The sequence below is a fragment of the Mus caroli genome, chromosome 3, assembly GCF_900094665.2.
Source record: "Mus caroli chromosome 3, CAROLI_EIJ_v1.1, whole genome shotgun sequence".
NCBI classification, from domain to species: Eukaryota; Metazoa; Chordata; class Mammalia; order Rodentia; family Muridae; genus Mus; species Mus caroli.
Window position 1 is genome coordinate 139,202,121 of NC_034572.1, and position 17,092 is coordinate 139,219,212.

Consider the following 17,092-nt stretch of genomic DNA (forward strand, 5'->3'; position numbering starts at 1 on the left):
TGCACTACCACGCCCGGCTTTAACTAAAATATTTTTAAGATTTATCTTATGTGTGTGGGTGTTGTGTGGGCATGTATGTATATGCACCACATGCTCGCACATATTTATGTGCAGTACATGCCTGCCTGGTACCGTTGGAGGGTATCAATTCCTCTGCAACTGAAATAAGAGACTGCTGTGAGCCTTCTTGTGGGTGCTGGGAATCGAACCTAGGTCCTTTGCAAGGACACGTGCTCTACCGCTGAGCCATCTCTCTGGCCTTGCTGTGCATCCTTATCTAAAGTTGATGCAGTCCTTTTTGAGTCCTTTCGTTGGGTTCCTGTAGCCCAGTTTACTCCTCTCCGGTCTCCACCCGAGACGAGGCCGCTGTCGTTCAGCAGCAGAGGAACCTGGAGGTTAAGTCTGGTCTTAGTTAAGAGTCTATGCTTTGCAGGGTCAAGACCTGGGTTTGGGTCAGGTCCACTCTGCTCCCTCAACACACAAAAGAGAATAAAGTGGAAAAATTACAGCTTTTTTTTTTTTTTTTTGAAAAAGTATAGTCTCTTTTGAGCAGCATGTTTTTAGTTGTACAAAAGATGGTAAGTATCTTACATCACATTTTCTCTATATATTCCTATGGATAGTTTCTTTACAAATAAAAGTACAAATCAGAATCCATGGTAGATATGTGATGGCATGGAGACACCTCATCTGAGCATTTTAAAAATGTGTGGAGACAATCATGACAAATGCAAACAACAGTGGTTTTCAGTTTTGATTCCCGGCTCCCACCAAGAACCATTACACTTGTGATGTGGGGAGAAATCCAAGTTCCAACTAAAATATGATTTTATATGATTTACAGACATTACACATTAAACAATAGGTTCTAATTCTATTTCACCTGAATAAAGAGATAGTAGATGGCGTTAGAGGGCCTGCAGCCTGATGGATTGACGTGTGTTGCAGCATTCACAGATTGGCCAATTTGTTCTAATTGAGACAATTATTTAAGAAATCCTAAGTCATTACACATGGTAAATATTGTCAAGTTTCTGCAAGCCTTAGGATGATGAAGGGGCCGCAGTTCATTTGCCAGCTGTACTTCATTATAAGTCTTTATTTGAAAAGTCCTAATTAGCACGTGATTTTTTTAGAAATGTATTTTGGAGCACCAATTGGTCTCTGTTGGCTGTTCATTGTGTGAAAAGTGTACTTTAGTCTCTTTGACTCCACTCCTGCTTCTGTGAAAGAAGACATTTAGTATAGTTAACTGTCAATGATTTACCTAAAAATTTTAAGGTGGCATTAATTAGATGGCATGAATTTGTTGTTGTTGTTTTTGTAGCCAGTGCTGGTCTTGAACTATAGACCTGTGCATGACCGTGGGGTGCAAGGGGTCAAGCCCAGGGCTTTATGTACACTGGGCAAGCACTGTATCCACTGAAGCCACATTCCCAGATCCCAGCTTGTATGATCTTTTTTTGTTTGTTGGTTTGGGTTTTGGAGATAGAGTTTCTCTACATAGTCCTGGAGCTTACCCAGGTCTGCCCGCCTCCTGAGTGCTGGGGTTAAAGGCTTGTGCCTCCATTAGGCCCCGCCTCCACCCCTCTCCCCCTTTCCCATATTCTCCCTTTCTCTCTCTCTCTCTCTCTCTCTCTCTCTCTTATTTTATGTGTGTGCCACCAGCATGCCCGGCCCACACAGTTAGAGATGGTTGTTAGCTGCCATGTAGGGGGCTGGGAATAGAACCTGGGTCCTTTAGAAGAGCTGAGCGTCCTTTTAAACGCTCAACCATCTTAAGTGAGGTTGATAGGGCGATACAGATTCCTGTCTGTATCTTTTTCGAAGCATTTGAAACTCTGGTTTCATTATCGTTTTTTTTTTTTTTTTTTGACTGGGGGTGGGGGAGGCCCTGCTCTGCCAGCACCTCCAACCTTCGTGAACGGTTTCTGACAGTCTTCTGGCTTTAAATCCTGTGCTGAGACAGTTTGGCCTTCCGGCCTTTGGAAGCAAGTGCAGCTTTTTTTGTTTTGTTGTTTTGGAAGAGTGCCACGGAACATTGGAGTTGCTGGTGGCTGGAAAACTTTGAGAATTACAAAATCAGCAGAAAGTCGTGTTGTGTTGGTTTGGAAGGTCTGTGCTTCTGGATCAGAGATCCGCAGTCCAAGAGGTGGTGTCCGTTTGTCCTTTGAGAACGTCTTGGGCTGTTTTCAGGCCCTTGGGGAAGAAGTGTTCTTCACTGTTGGAGAAGGATGCTTTTCAAACCATGTGCATATGGGTTCCTGGAAAACCTCCTTAAAGTGCAGATTTAGAAGGTTGGGCAGGACCCTGGGAGTCTGCATCTTCACAGGCTTTCAGGAGATCAGATGCTGTTTGGAAGGCCACACTTTAGTAAGGACCTGAAGTTCTCCTGACCCTCTGTTTAGGAAAGACTTCCTTACTTAATACTTGATACTTAAACTGACCCCAGTCAAGGCAAAGCACAGAGCATTCTCTGTTTCAATCTTGTATAGATAGTGCTTGCACTAGTCTCTCTCTCTCTCTCTCTCTCTCTCTCTCTCTCTTTTAATATATATATGAGTACACTGTAGCTTCAGACACACCAGAAGAAGGCATCAGATCTCATTACAGATGGTTGTGAGCTACCATGTGGTTGCTGGGAATTGAACTCAGGACCTCTGGAAGAGCAGCTGGTGCTCTTAACTGTTGAGCCGCCTCTCTAGCCCGCTAACGGTAGTCTTAATCGATCCCATTTCCTACCAATCAACACTGGTGATGTTGGAATCTGCCAGAGAGGGGAGTGGATAGGAACGGTGGTTAACAGTACTTGGGTTTCTGGACAGATTTTTACTACTTCCTTCACCTTGGACAGTTTCTCAACCACTTGTGGCTTCTTTCCTTGGGCTACTGGGAGAACAGGAACATAGTTGGATTCTGTGTAGGCGCTTGGCAGGCTTCGTGAGGATGCCACCTTGCCCCTCGTCATTAGGATGCTGCTGGTGTGAGCACATTGAAAACTGAGGAGTAAGGCCTGGGGGAACTTTGAGGCTGAGCTAGCGAGCACTACAGCCGCGTACACATTTCCTCTTCTGTGCCAATCGCCGCCTGTTACTTTTGTAGGACTGAAAATGATCTCAAGGTATTCCTTTCTACTTTTTTTTAGTCTCAAAAGTGAGCAAGCATATAGTGTGCTTGAGGGTTTTTATTGCCTGTCACAAGAGGAGAGAAAGAAAAAGTACTTTTCCTTACCCTCTACTTCCTTTCAGATTTATCTGGGGAATGCACACAGAGGTTCGATTTTCTTAAACAAAACCTAAGCATAGGCTTCAGTATCTGATGCTTATAAGAATATATTTTTCTTTTCTTTTTTTTTTTTTTTTTTGGTTTTTGGTTTTTCGAGACAGGGTTTCTCTGTGTAGCCCTGGCTGTCCTGGAACTCACTCTGTAGACCAGGCTGGCCTCGAACTCAGAAATCCGCCTGCCNTAGACCAGGCTGGCCTCGAACTCAGAAATCCGCCTGCCTCTGCCTCCCAAGTGCTGGGATTAAAGGCATGCGCCACCACGGCCCAGCTTGCTTGCTTGCTTTCTTTCTTTCTTTCTTTCTTTCTTTCTTTCTTTCTTTCTTTCTTTCTTTTTAAAAGAGGATGGACACCACTCTCTTCAGTAGAGATTTTAAAATAATGAAAAGATGCCCATGGATGCTGGACATTTTCAGTTAATGTTGAGATGCACAACTGCTTAGTCTGCTGATATTTTGAAATAGGGGTTAATTACTGAACAGCTAAATGTTCAGTAATCCTAAGGTAGCTGGCTTTGTTATGAAATAGTTACTGAGAAAATAAAATTGGCTCAAGTAGTTTACCTCTCACTCTGCAGCCTGCTTTTCTCTGTATCCATTGTTTTTTGTTTTTTTTTTTTTTTTGGTTTCGAGACAGGGTTTCTCTGTGTAGCCCTGGCTGACCTGGAACTCACTTTGTAGACCAGGTTGGCCTCGAACTCTCCGCCTGCCTCTGCCTCCCAACTGCTGGGATTAAAGGTGTGCGCCACCACACCCGGCCCATTGTTGCAATTATCATGCAGACCTCTCACTCTGCAGCCTGCTTTTCTCTGTATCCACTGTTGCAATTATCATACAGACTTTCAAAGTCAAATCACTTTCATTAGAACCTTTAGGTTATACCAATTAGCCTGTATAGTTGCGAGGGAGTGCTTTTTGCCCTGCAACTTTGTATACTTTAATTTTTGTTACTTGCATCTTCTTGTGTACTTATGAAGCAAAATCTAACTCCGGAATCTGGGCAGCTGAATTAGGTGGTACCTTTTAGCATGGAAGGGAAGGGAGGGAAGATGGCACTGGGCCTTCCAGGTTCAGTGAGGGATCCTATCTCAGTAAAGCAGGTGGAGGGCGGGAGAGTTGTTGTGGAGGGCCTGAGTTTGGTTCTCAGTGCTCCCATGGTGGCTCACAACCTTCCATAACTCCAGTTCCAGGGGACCCTGCTGCCATCCTCTGCTTCTACATGGATGCACACACATGTTCACATGCTTTCATACCCTGCACACACAGGAATAAAACCAGTCGGTGTCTCACAGTGTAATTACTCCTTTTAGTATTATGTTTTCATCTGACACATTGACTTGCTTAGATACAGGATGCTAAACGCTTTATTTTTCTTATTGCAGATCCTTGGAATGTAGTAAGTACATGCAGGTGCCTATCAGGCACAGTGTAGACTATGTATGATGTGAAAAACAGTGATAGCACACAAAACAGTGTATCCAACTGGATACATGTTTGGGCGTTGTTAAGGAGCTCTGAGAAGACAAACAAGATGTGACTTCTGGCTTCGACTTTGTAATTGTGTCAGAACTGTGTGTAACAGTGTCCCTCACAGGTCTGTTATGCTGTTACATAAGAAGCGCTGTGGACTGACTCATGAAGCAGATCTGGCTTTGGCTGTTCTGGGCGGGAACATGTGATCCCCGGGAGCCCAAAGCCCCAGTGACTCCTGGCCCTGTGCTTGTTATCTTTGGATGGGAAGGAGAGGGAACTGAAGAAAGATTTTTTTTTTAAATATAGATTTTCTTTTTATTTAATTTTTTGTTTTCTTAAGAGAGAGTTTCTCTGTATAGCCCTGGCTGTCCTGGAACTCACTCTGTAGACCTGTCTGGACTTGAACTCAGAGATTTGCCTGCCTCTGCCTCTGCTGGGATGAAGTTGTGAGTCACCAGGCCTGGCTGAGTTTTCAGTTATGTGTCTGGGTCTGGGTCCCTGTGAGTATAGTGGAAGCTGAAAGGAATCCGAGCCCCTGGGGCTGGAGCTACAGGGGCTGTAGGCTTCTTGATGTGGGTGCTGGGGACCCATGTTGGCTCTTCTGCAAGAGCATTAAGTAATCTTAACAACTGAACTATCTCCCCAGCCCCAAAGAAAGATGCTCAGCAATCAAGTTTTCATCAACTAAACATGTTGAAAGAGAAATTACTTCAGGGTGATGAGTATGTGCCAGGTTTGCATGTGTAGTCCTGTATGCTGCAGAGATGCAGGTTTGCATGTGTAGTCCTGTATGCTGCAGAGATGCAGGTTTGCATGTGCAGTCCTGGATGCTGCAGAGATGCAGGTTTGCATGTGCAGTCCCGGATGCTGCAGAGATGCAGGTTTGCATGTGCAGTCCTGGATGCTGCAGAGATGCAGGCTTGCATGTGTAGTCCCAGATGCTGCAGAGATGCAGGTTTGCATGTGTAGTCCTGGATGCTGGAGAGATGCAGGTTTGCATGTGCAGTCCTGGATGCTGGAGAGATGCAGGTTTGCATGTGCAGTCCTGTATGCTGCAGAGATGCAGGTTTGCATGTGCAGTCCTGGATGCTGCAGAGATGCAGGTTTGCNTGTGCAGTCCTGGATGCTGCAGAGATGCAGGTTTGCATGTGCAGTCCTGGATGCTGCAGAGATGCAGGTTTGCATGTGTAGTCCTGGATGCTGCAGAGATGCAGGTTTGCATGTGCAGTCCTGGATGCTGGAGAGATGGTCCTTGCTTCCCAGGCTTCTGCAAGATGTGAGTCAATGCTGGAAAGCAGTCTCTTCCATTTCCCAGTGGCTGGTCCAGACAAGCTCCCCGGCTGTTCTGAGTAGAAGTTTAGTTTTCAGTCTATTCCAAACATATTGTCAGTGCCTTCTAAGGTAAAATACGGTGTCTTTTGTTAGTGGGTGACAGGGTAAGAGTGCTAGCTTGGTTTTGAACACCTCTTATAATCAAAGGGGGTCACAGGAGCCAGCTGACCCTTTCACGGGGTCGCCTAAGACCATTGGAAAACACAGATATTTACATTATCATTCAACACAGAAGCAAAAGTATAGTCACCGAGTAGCAACGAATCATTCTTATGGTCGAGGTCACCACAACATGAGGAACTGTACTAAAGGGTCGTAGCATCAGGAAGGCTGAGAACCGCTGCTGCAGAGGTCAGGGAATTCAGAGCTTCCTTGCTGCTCTCTCTCCCCCGCCTGGCACACAGTAGTCACTCACTGAGTAGATCAGTGGCTTACATTGATTACACTACTTGATTGGGTGCAAGTTTAGGATTTAAAAAGAGAATGGTAAATTTACATTTTTAAAGGATTTTTTTTTCCCCAGTAGATGAAAGGTTACTGAAAGCCTTGATTATACATGAATTTAGTTTTTTTGTTTGTTTGTTATTAAGCTTATCGTAGCCAGGCAGTAGTGGCGCACTCCTTTAATCCCAACACTTGGGAGACAGAGGCAGGTGGATTTCTGAGTTCAAGGGCAGCCTGATCTACAGAGTGAGTTCCAGGACAGCCAGGGCTACACAGAGAAACCCTGTCTCGAAAAAAGAAAAAGAAAAAAAAAGCTTATCATAGCTTAAAATGTTATCACTGCTATGAAACCGCTATGCTTTATTGGCTGTAGCCATATGTGCATTCAGAGTGTCACAACACTGTACTGGCATAATTTTAAAACATGCCACAGTCTCAGATGTCCACACATGACCTCTTGTGCTTCGCTCACGCACGGCATTAGCAGAACTCTCTGGAAGCATAAACATCTTTAGTTGCGAGTAATAAATATAAGGGTCTTCTAACCCTGTGACACTGTATTGACATAAATGTAAGTATCTGGGCCTTCACTGGGTCATGGGAGAGGGCGATTCTGTTCAGTATTTATTTGCTCCTTAGGTTTGTGCTTTAATTAAAGTTTTTAAATTTTGTTAAAATTTAAAGGCTATTATCAAAAAAATTAATGTTTATGAAAGAAAAAGAATGTCACTTATGTTTGATATTTGTATCATGAGTTGATATTATTGAGATAGCAATTAAAAGTGTACTTTAGGAACTTTCTAAAAATAATACACACACACACACACACACACACACACACACACACACTATTATGGTGAGACTTGAGCACCGTTGTATTTTACAATAAAGACAGTGCTAGCTTGCATTTTTTTTCCTTAGAGTTTCATAACACTTATGTAGCCACTTGGATTTCTAAATTGAAATTAAATTTCAGTGGGAAAAAAGTTAGCTTTTGTGGTTTGACTTTGATCTATGAATATGATTAATGTCACTTTTTTGTTTTGTTTTGTTTTTCGAGACAGGGTTTCTCTGTGCAGACCAGGCTGGCCTCGAACTCAGAAATCCACCTGCCTCTGCCTCCCAAGTGCTCGGATTACAGGCGTGCGCCACCACTGCCCGGCAATTAATGTCACTTTTATTTTTAAACATCTAAATACCCGGTCTGCAGTGACATGTCTCTCCTCTGTGTTCTCTCTTTTGTCCTTTGAAGCAGACTTATTTGAGAATGTCTATGGGTCTCCACTGAAGAAACGAGAACCTGAAGATGTAAGGGGTCCCGCCGAGCTTAGAGGTCACCAGCCCCTTAACAACATCACAGTTTCAAAGAAGCGCAATTGGCTGTATCAGAGCACCCTGAGGTCTCAGAGTCTGGACGAGAGCAAGCGAAGCCAGGACAGACGCTATTTCTCCCTCTCTCCTGTGTCTCCACCCAAGCATTGGCTATCCCACAGGCCACACTGCACACATGCGGTGTGTAATGCTGCTACGTTATCCAGAAACGGCTCTTCAGCCTTTAGCCAGGACAATGATGCGGACGATGAAGGAGAAATATGGTATAATCCCATCCCTGAGGATGACAGCTTGGGCATAGCACACGTCTTGAGTCTTGAGGAGGCAAACACCACCACCCTGCAGCTTCCTGTGAGCATGTTGTCTGCCAGAGATCTGATGAAGGCGGAGCCTCATAGTGAAGACAGAGGGGACGTGCAGACCTCACAGTCAAATGGAATTAATTCTGCAGATTCTATGCATTCTATAGAAATTATGCAGCACTGCAAACAAAGGTTAGGGCACAGGACACAAGAAAGCCCGACGGCAGAGGACAGCCCTGTGTTGAAATCTGCTTCTACAGGTAAAGGTGGCTGTTCACCTGAGATGTCTTCCTTTTCAGGTCTTTGACAGCTCCTCACCCTGCGCATAGATGATGTGTGCTGTATGTGTCTTATACTCTGTCCTTATAAAGTGAAGGTGTCTCAGGCCTGGAAAGAGATGGCTTAGCATTAAGAGAGCTTGCTGCTCCTGCAGGAAACCTGAGTTTGGGTCCTAACACCCACATCAGTTGGCTCACAATCACAGCCACCACCTATAACTCCCAGAGGATCCAACACCTATAGCTGGGTATATAATTTTGTATATTTAAGCATTTTTCATCTTATACTTGCTTCTCATAGCTGTCTTGTGATTTGCTTGGTATAATCGTTTCAATGAAAATCGGATTTTATGTTTTTAAATTTTATTGAATTTTAAGAATCAAAGCCATCTTGCACTCTCGGGCCTGTGTGCGCACACGCTAGTTCTTGTGTGTAAGTTGGGACACGAATGCTACAGGACTCATGAGGTCAGGGACAGCCTTGGATGTCTTGATTGAGGTAGGGTCTCCTTTTGTGGGTCACTTCTGCATGAGCCACCTGTTTCTACCTCCCGTCTCACTGCAGGAACACCGTCTACAGACCATACAAGCACACCTGACTTTACTTACGTTCTGACGGTTTGAACTGAGGTTCTCCTGTTTACGTAGCAGGCATTGCTCAGGAAACCGTCTCCTCAGCCCCACATTTCTGTAGTAATAAGTTCCCTCTTGTCTGCAGAAGAAGCTCTAACACATAAAATACTTCACGTTCACAATGAGTGACAGTAGAAACTGTTCACAGTTTATAAAAAGATACAGAATATTAAATTCCTTAATAATTTAGGAAAACTCAGAGCGGTTTAATATACTAGGTAGCCTATCTAGGTTATAATAATTACACATAAATTTAAATTTATATCTATATCTATATTTTATATTATATATATATATGTTCTAGGTCAGAAAGCCAGAAGGACTGTTTTGTGATAGACAGTACAAGGGATGCTTTGTCCTGTACGCCACAAGCACTCCATTCCTTACTAGTTGATTACCAGAAAAGCCCAGGGTGCAGATTTAAAATGGTCGCCGTTCTATGTACAGACAATATTGTCAGTACGGAGATGGATGGAAGGAGACTTTTTGTTAATACTTTCAAGAAAGGTCATTTAATCTATGAACAAATAAACGTGTTCACATTTTAACCCTGAAGTAGTTTTGCCAAGGTTAGATTCTGGTCTTAATATTAATAGATCTTTATGTAAAGGAGCGGACAAAACCTGAAAAATTAAATATTAAATAGTTGCAATGATACCATTTTTTTTTTGTTTTGTTTTTTTAATTTAAGGAAATTCTAGCCAGGCAGTGGTGGCACATGCCTTTAATCCCAGCACTCGGGAGGCAGAGGTAGGCAGATTTCTGAGTTTGAGGCCAGCCTGGTCCACAGAGTGAGTTCCAGGACAGCCAGGGCTACACAGAGAAACCCTGTCTTGAAAAACAAAAACAAAAACAAAAAAATAAAAGGAAATCCTAATTTATGTTTCAAAACATTTTTATTTTGTTCAGTTAATTTGAAAACTTAACTGGGAACATGCACAAACTCAAAAATGAAATTGATAGATCCATCAATTTTAACTGGTAGAGTTTAGCAGTTAGCATAAACATCACTGCTTCAGCAGACCCAGCTCACTGGGAAGTTTAGTTGGATATACAATATCCTAGTAGATTTTCAGAACAAAGAAGGCCTCTTTGCTACCCAAGTTACAGACTTATTTGGTTTTTAACTTCTTCTTCTCCTTCTTTTTTTTTTTTTTTTTTTAATCAACAACACTTGGCTTTAGAGGGTATGAATACAGAAGCAGTACTGTGCTGTGTGAGTTCAGTTTCTGGTTGAATGTACTGAGATGGAGCCTTTTCTAGTTCCCCCAAAACTTCAGGTTCTGCACTCACTGCAAAGGGAAAACTGTACAAGGAGCCCTGGCCCTGCGTCTCAGGCTCCAGAACAGCAGGTGGGCGCAGGGCGCATCCTCTTATCCAAATCTGTCTCTGTGCTGAGAGCCGCTGAGTGTGTGGGCCTCTCAGTCCAGGTGAGAACCAGTTTGCCTATGCAGTGGGGATAGAACAGAAGTCGGTCACTTCTCTTTATAATACTGTTCTCTGCTTTTTAAGGTCCCGGGATCATAGTCTCTACAAATAGGACTGAACTGAGAGCGATGGAGCCGTCTTCTCCAAGCCCCAGCCCTGGGAAGAAAGGCAGCTCCATTACTTGGTCTTTACCAGATAAAATAAAGTCTCCACGCACTGTGAGGAAACTTTCTATGAAAATGAAAAGGTTGCCAGAATTCAGCCGAAAGCTGGGGGCCAGGGGAACGTTGCACTATGTGAATAGTCCGGATAGCACCCCTCCTTTGTCTAAATGGAACTGTCGAGAAATTCCTCAGACCGCCACTCTGACTTCCGGGAACACCACCAGGAACGTGATAAGCCGCTACCATCTTGATACCACCGTATCCTCGAGACACAGCTACCAGAAGAAACCCCTCGGGAGCTCGAAGTATTCCTGCAAGGGTGGGTACCTCAGCGACGGAGACTCACCCGAACTGAGAACTAGATCTAGCAAGCATGGATCGGAGCACAAATTTGGGAAAGGGAGAGAAACTGTCCCAAGCAGTTGTAGCAAAAATGAACTAGACATCGGTGCCTTCAGACATTACAGCTTTGCAGATCAACCCAAGTGCTCGCAGTACATATCCGGCCTCATGAGCGTGCACTTCTATGGAGCTGAGGGTTTAAAACCGCCCCGGATAGATTCGAAAGATGTCTTTTGTGCCATTCAGGTAGACTCAGTGAATAAAGCCAGAACGGCTCTGCTCACCTGTCGGACGACCTTCTTAGACATGGACCACACGTTCAACATAGAGATTGAAAACGCGCAGCATCTGAAGCTGGTGGTGTTCAGCTGGGAGCCCACGCCGAGGAGGAACCGTGTGTGCTGTCATGGCACAGTCGTCCTGCCTGCTTTATTCAGAGTAACAAAAATGCATCAGCTGGCTGTCAAGCTGGAGCCCAGAGGCCTTATTTACGTCAAGGTGACCCTGATGGAACAGTGGGAGAATTCTCTGCACGGCCTGGATAAGAACCGAGAAGCGGTGATGTTCGGAGTCGACATTCAAAAAGTTGTAGAGAAAGAAAACGTCGGCTTGATGGTGCCGCTGCTGATACAGAAATGTATCGTGGAGATTGAAAAGAGGGGCTGTCAGGTATTGTACTGTTTCTCTGCTTTCTCCTTTATTGATTGGTTGTTAGGTCTTGGGAAAAGGAATTCAAGGTAAGGCTAAGTGGGGAGAAAAGATTTAGATGTTTTCCCAGCCCTGTGTTACATCATCACCACCATCACCATCACCACCACCACCACCACCACCTTCACCGCCATCATTATTTTGGAGTGTGTTTCCTGTCTTAACTTTTGTTGCTGTGATTTGAGAGCATGCTACACAGTTCTGCAGTTTACGTTGTGAAGTGTGTGGGCTTTAGGACTGGAAAGGACTAGATTTTCTTTACAGTGACTTCTCAGGAGAAGCTGATGACACAGAAAGGCTCAGCTCTTTAACAGGAATTTCTGCATGCTTTGAAATTCTGGGGCAGTTCAACAGTGGATTCCAGGGTCTGGCTTCACATCCGAGTTTAGTCCCATGCTTACTCCCTACCATCAGTCCTACTTGGCGTGTGATCACACTTGGCTCTTTACTCCGGGGCTGCACTCCAGATGCAGAGAGCTCCTACTGATAAGAACGCGTGTCCACGTCCACGTTTTGTTTTGTTATATATTTTTTTTACTATTTATGTATATGAGTATTTTGCCTGCATGATGTGTGCCTGGGGCAGAGGCCTGAAGAGGGTGTTGGATGCCCCAGAACTAGACTTAGAGACAATGGTGAGTAGCCATCTGGGTGCTAGGACTTGAACCAAGTCCCTGTGGAAGAGCAGCCAGTGCTCTCAACTGCACACACATCCTTCCATTCATCAAAGACAGGATGGCAAAGGCAGCCTAGAGAAGAGAGAACTTGTTGTTATTTGTAACACAGTTTGAAAATGGTACCCAGAAGCAGGATGTGTAAGCTGAAAGAACTTCAGTTCAGACACACGAATCTGTCTCTATGTTGTCTCTTTGGAGCAAAGTGCTTAAGTGACAGTCCAACTTTCAGACAACTACATTTTATTCCTAAGGGTCTCCATTTCCTTTTCTACCCCACCCTAGCATGTGTAGAGAGCTGGGAGATTCGGGAGACTTTAAAGTTAATCATTGCATAGACACTTTTCAATATCATATTAAACTAAAGAGCTCAAGCGGTGTTATATTGTTTATTTTCTGAAAGATACATAAAACAGATACATAAAGACTTTTGTTTTTAGCAGTGATACTATTTATATAAAAGTTTAGAAAGGTTTCTTTTAAGAGAGATTTCCTGATGGCTCAAAGGTTAAGAGCACTGGCTGCTCTTCCAGAGAATCCACATTCAGTTCCCAGCACCCACACGGCAGCTCACGGTTATCTGTGACTCCAGTTCTAGGGACCTGACACTGTCACACAGGCAGACAGACAGACAGACAGACATGCAGTAAAACATCAGTACACAGGAAATTAAAAAAAAATTTAAGCCTGGTATGGTGGCGCACGCCTTTAATCCCAGCACTTGGGAGGGAGCACAGAGGCAGGCAGATTTCTGAGTTCGAGGCCAGCCTGGTCTATAGAGTGAGTTCCAGGACAGCCAGGGCTACACAGAGAAACCCTATCTTAAAAAAAAACAAAAAACAAAAAACCTTTTTTTTTAAAAAGGAAGAAAGATTTTCTTTAAACTAAGTCTTATGCTTAGTTTCTTAGCATAAGACTTAAATGGCCTTAAACAAAAAGGGCTATCATAAAATTGGTTTCTTTCACTGTGGAAGCATTTTCCTTGACCCTATTTAATATCAGGGCTTTATTTTCTTTGTCATATTTGTGTGTGTGTGTGTATATATATGTAGCATAGCCTAAAATATCACACTTTTGTACTCTGTGGGTTTCTCTTGGTCAAGGGATTCTATTTGCTAGGTTGGACCCTGACAGAGAACCGGTTCCTCTAGGTTTTATATCTGACAGCCGTCTGGATTTTCTTTTGAAATTATTTGATTTTACGTGCGTGGGTGTTTGCCTCCATGCAGGTCTATGTACTGCGTGTGTACAGCTGCCTGGGTTCTCAGCGTGTGTTTATTGGGATGGTGTGCTAGCCCTCACGTGCTGTTCTCAGTATGAACGGCTCAGGACTACAGTCACGACTTTGGAAATGAGACTTGTCTTTCTAGCACGTTCCTGGGTCTTCCTTATGTGTCGCTGACCTCCTTGCCGATGGGAGCATTGTGCGTGGATATTCTTTGAAGCAGATTCAGGTTTCTGACCGTGTTTTGGGTGTACAGAAAGTCATCTCTGAGAACTTTGGAGACCATTTGCCCGTGTGACTGTTGCCGCGGTCCTGTATCAGACCAGCCTCTCTGCTCTTGTAGTTCAGTGACTGGGGGAGAGGCAGTCATGAGTAAACCCGGACATTTCAGTGGTCTTCCTCATTTTCTAGATCTCTTAAAATTATATAGAGATTCCTAATTCAAGTTTTGGAGGGTTGTTCATGCCTTGTTATTATTATTGTACATGTTTTATTGTGAAACAATTTTCTGTAATTATTTGTTCAACTCAAGGTGACCGCTTCCTTAAATAACCCTTTTGATTTGAAAGTGTAGGTGACAACCCCTTATTCTCTGTAAATTTATTTCTTTCCCTCCCTCCCTCCTATCTGAAATCACTCTCATGTAGTCCAGGCTGGCTTTGAATTTGCTATGCAGCTCAGGATGATCTTAAATTCCTGACCCTTCCACTTCCACCTCCCAAGAGCTGGGCCTACAGACGTGCGTGCCGCCACACTGGGTGTTATGCTCTGCTGGGGTTGTACCCAGGGCATCACTGGGTGTTATGCTCTGCTGGGGTTGTATCCAGGACATCATTCTGTTTTCTGGGTACATCCCCAGGTTGGCCTCATCTCCCTGGCTGTGTGTTGAACTTCCGAAGACTCAATAACTAGAAGTGCTCTCAAGTATGCTCATTACCTTACAAGTCTGCTCATTGTAGGTTCGGAGTGAGCACTGTGTATGTAACCCTGTATGAATTTTACAGTAGACTTTATTTTACCTTTTTAATTTTACTTATTTTATTTCCTGTTTGTTTATTTGTTTTAAAATCTAAAATAGGATTTATTTTCTTCTATCACAATATCATCAATTAATTAGAGATTTCAGAAGCTGCATTTGAGGTGTTAGGATGACAGCAGGGTATTTTTGATTGTCAGGTTCATGGGATTTACATTATGCCATGATATTCATTATCGTCTCTGTAACGTGGCGTCTTGTTTCTAGGTTGTAGGCCTGTATCGACTGTGTGGTTCAGCAGCAGTGAAGAAGGAGCTTCGAGAGGCTTTTGAGAAGGACAGCAAGACTGTTGGTCTGTGTGAAAACCAGTACCCAGATATAAATGTAATAACAGGTAAAAACATGGGCATTATTTTGTGTTCTATAGGACATTATTCTATAGAAAAGAATGTGGAGATAAGCGTTTATAACGTTTGATTTGCTTTTGTTCTGAAGTCTTGCTTTCCTTCATAAACTACTGACTGTTTATTCTCTGAGGGGAGGAATTAAGATGCAGATCTGTTACTAAGCAGCCATCAGCAGACCTGTGTCTTCAGGAGAGAAGCAGCTGCAGGAGGCAGCCTGGCTGGCAGATGGGTGACTGATTAAAAAACTTAGACTTAGCCGGGCGTTGGTGGCGCACGCCTTTAATCCCAGCACTCGGGAGGCAGAGGCAGGCGGATTTCTGAGTTCAAGGCCAGCCTGGTCTACAAAGTGAGTTCCAGGACAGCCAGGGCTATACAGAGAAACCCTGTCTCGAAAAACCAAAAAAAAAAAAAAAAAAAAAAAAAAAAAAAAAAACTTAGACTTACTAGGCAGAGTGTTTTGAGTAGCAGACTGCAGTCATTAAAGGCTATTTTGAGGGATGTTAATCAGGCAACTGTACTTGATGGACTTCAGAGACGAGAGGGAGAAAGTCGGGAACCCTGGAGATCTTGGGTGAGGGGTCCTGAGGGTACACACATCCAAGGGAACTTGGTTCTCTGCTGCTGAGGAAAAACTATCGTGGGAATTGGGGCGATCCTTTCCTCCCTGAGTCAAGATCTCATTAGGTAGCTCAAGCTGGCATCAAATTTGCAATCCTCCTGCCTCAGCCTTCCAAGTGTTGGGGTTATATGGGTCAGCACCACCATTCCCAGCATAAAGAGACTTATTTGTCCCTGTGGCAACTGTAGCCCCACGTATAGCATTGAGAACAGTACTAGTAGCCGTGAGGCACTGGGAAAAAAAAAAAAAGGAAGCTTGAGAGTAACTGTCATAGAGAATTCAATCTTTGGATTGTCCATAAAAGCATAAAAAGACAAGTACTTTGGCAATCTGTAAACTTTGGAGGTAGGCAGAGAAGGCAGAACCTTGGAGTTATTTGAAAGAGACAAAGTCTGGGAAACTGGAGCTGGCAGAGGTTACAGACAGTGTGTGTGTGTGGGGGTGGGGGGGTGGGGGTGGTGGTAGCTTCTGAGAGGAGAACAGGGAAAGGCACTTGAATTAGCCTGTGGGGAGGTAATGTGCCCGGTCCAATTCCTTACTGTTGTAGTTAGGGTTTTACTTCTGTAAACAGACACCATGATCTTTATAAGGAGAACATTTAATTGGGGCTGGCTTACAGGTCCAGAGGTTCAGTCTACCATCATCATGGTGGGAAGCATGACAGCATCCTGGTAGGCATGGTGCAGACAGAGCTGAGAGTTCTACATCTTCTCTGAAGGCTGCTATTGGAAAACTGACTTCCAGGCAGCTAGGGTGAGAGTCTTAAGCCCACACCCACAGTGACATACCTAGTCCAACAGGGCCACACCTCCTAATAGTGCCACTCCTGGGCCAAGCATATACAAACCATCATATTTACTTACCATTTACTGTGTCTTTTTAATTGCTAACATTCTGAGGCCAGTGCAGAAGCAGAATATACCATGAGAGAATCCACTCCACGCACCTGACTTTCATAGTCATCAGCTCCTGCGCACACTTACCTTCTGCCTCTCTCTGATCCTCTCCAACCCATGATTTATTATTGAGAAGCGAACCCCAGACCGCAAACCTTTTCATCCATAGGTACTCAGTGGTATTCCTCTGCCTCAGTGTACTTCGGCAGGCTTGCTTTCTTTGCTGAAAATGTCGTCTAACATTTTCTCTGTCTGAGAGCATCGCTGTTTATCTCTCCTAACTTGTTGTCTTATCTTATACACTATCAACTTTAGGAAAGGATTTAAGGAAAGTACATTTATCTGAAGAGGTAGTGTACAGTGACGTTTGCTTTCAGGGTTGTGGCTTTGTGAAGAGTTGAGGTTCGGGCTCAGGGTGCTGAGTGACTTATGTAGAAGGCTTACTGTCTGTCATCTTGAATGATGTGACTTGATCTCAAGCTAAGAGAAATCAAACCAAGGTATTTTTCCATTTTTATGGTTTCTTTTCTTTTCCTATTTTTCTTTTTCTCTTTTTTTTTTTTTTTTTTTTTTTTTTTT

General features: G+C 43.8%; 1 protein-coding gene across 3 annotated transcripts in view; it reads left to right on the plus strand.

Moving 5' to 3' along the window:
- The window catches only part of Syde2 (synapse defective Rho GTPase homolog 2), a 33,314-nt gene that overhangs the window by 3,840 nt on the left and 12,382 nt on the right, over nucleotides 1-17,092 (plus strand). For 2 of the 3 annotated variants that reach the window (XM_029475293.1, XM_029475294.1), the window contains exons 2-4: nucleotides 7,782-8,423; nucleotides 10,587-11,677; nucleotides 14,859-14,985. In XM_029475293.1, coding sequence (XP_029331153.1) covers nucleotides 7,782-8,423; nucleotides 10,587-11,677; nucleotides 14,859-14,985 — 1,860 coding nt within the window. The remainder of the gene's footprint in view (nucleotides 1-7,781; nucleotides 8,424-10,586; nucleotides 11,678-14,858; nucleotides 14,986-17,092) is intronic. The other variant, XM_021158120.1, reaches the window with a different exon arrangement.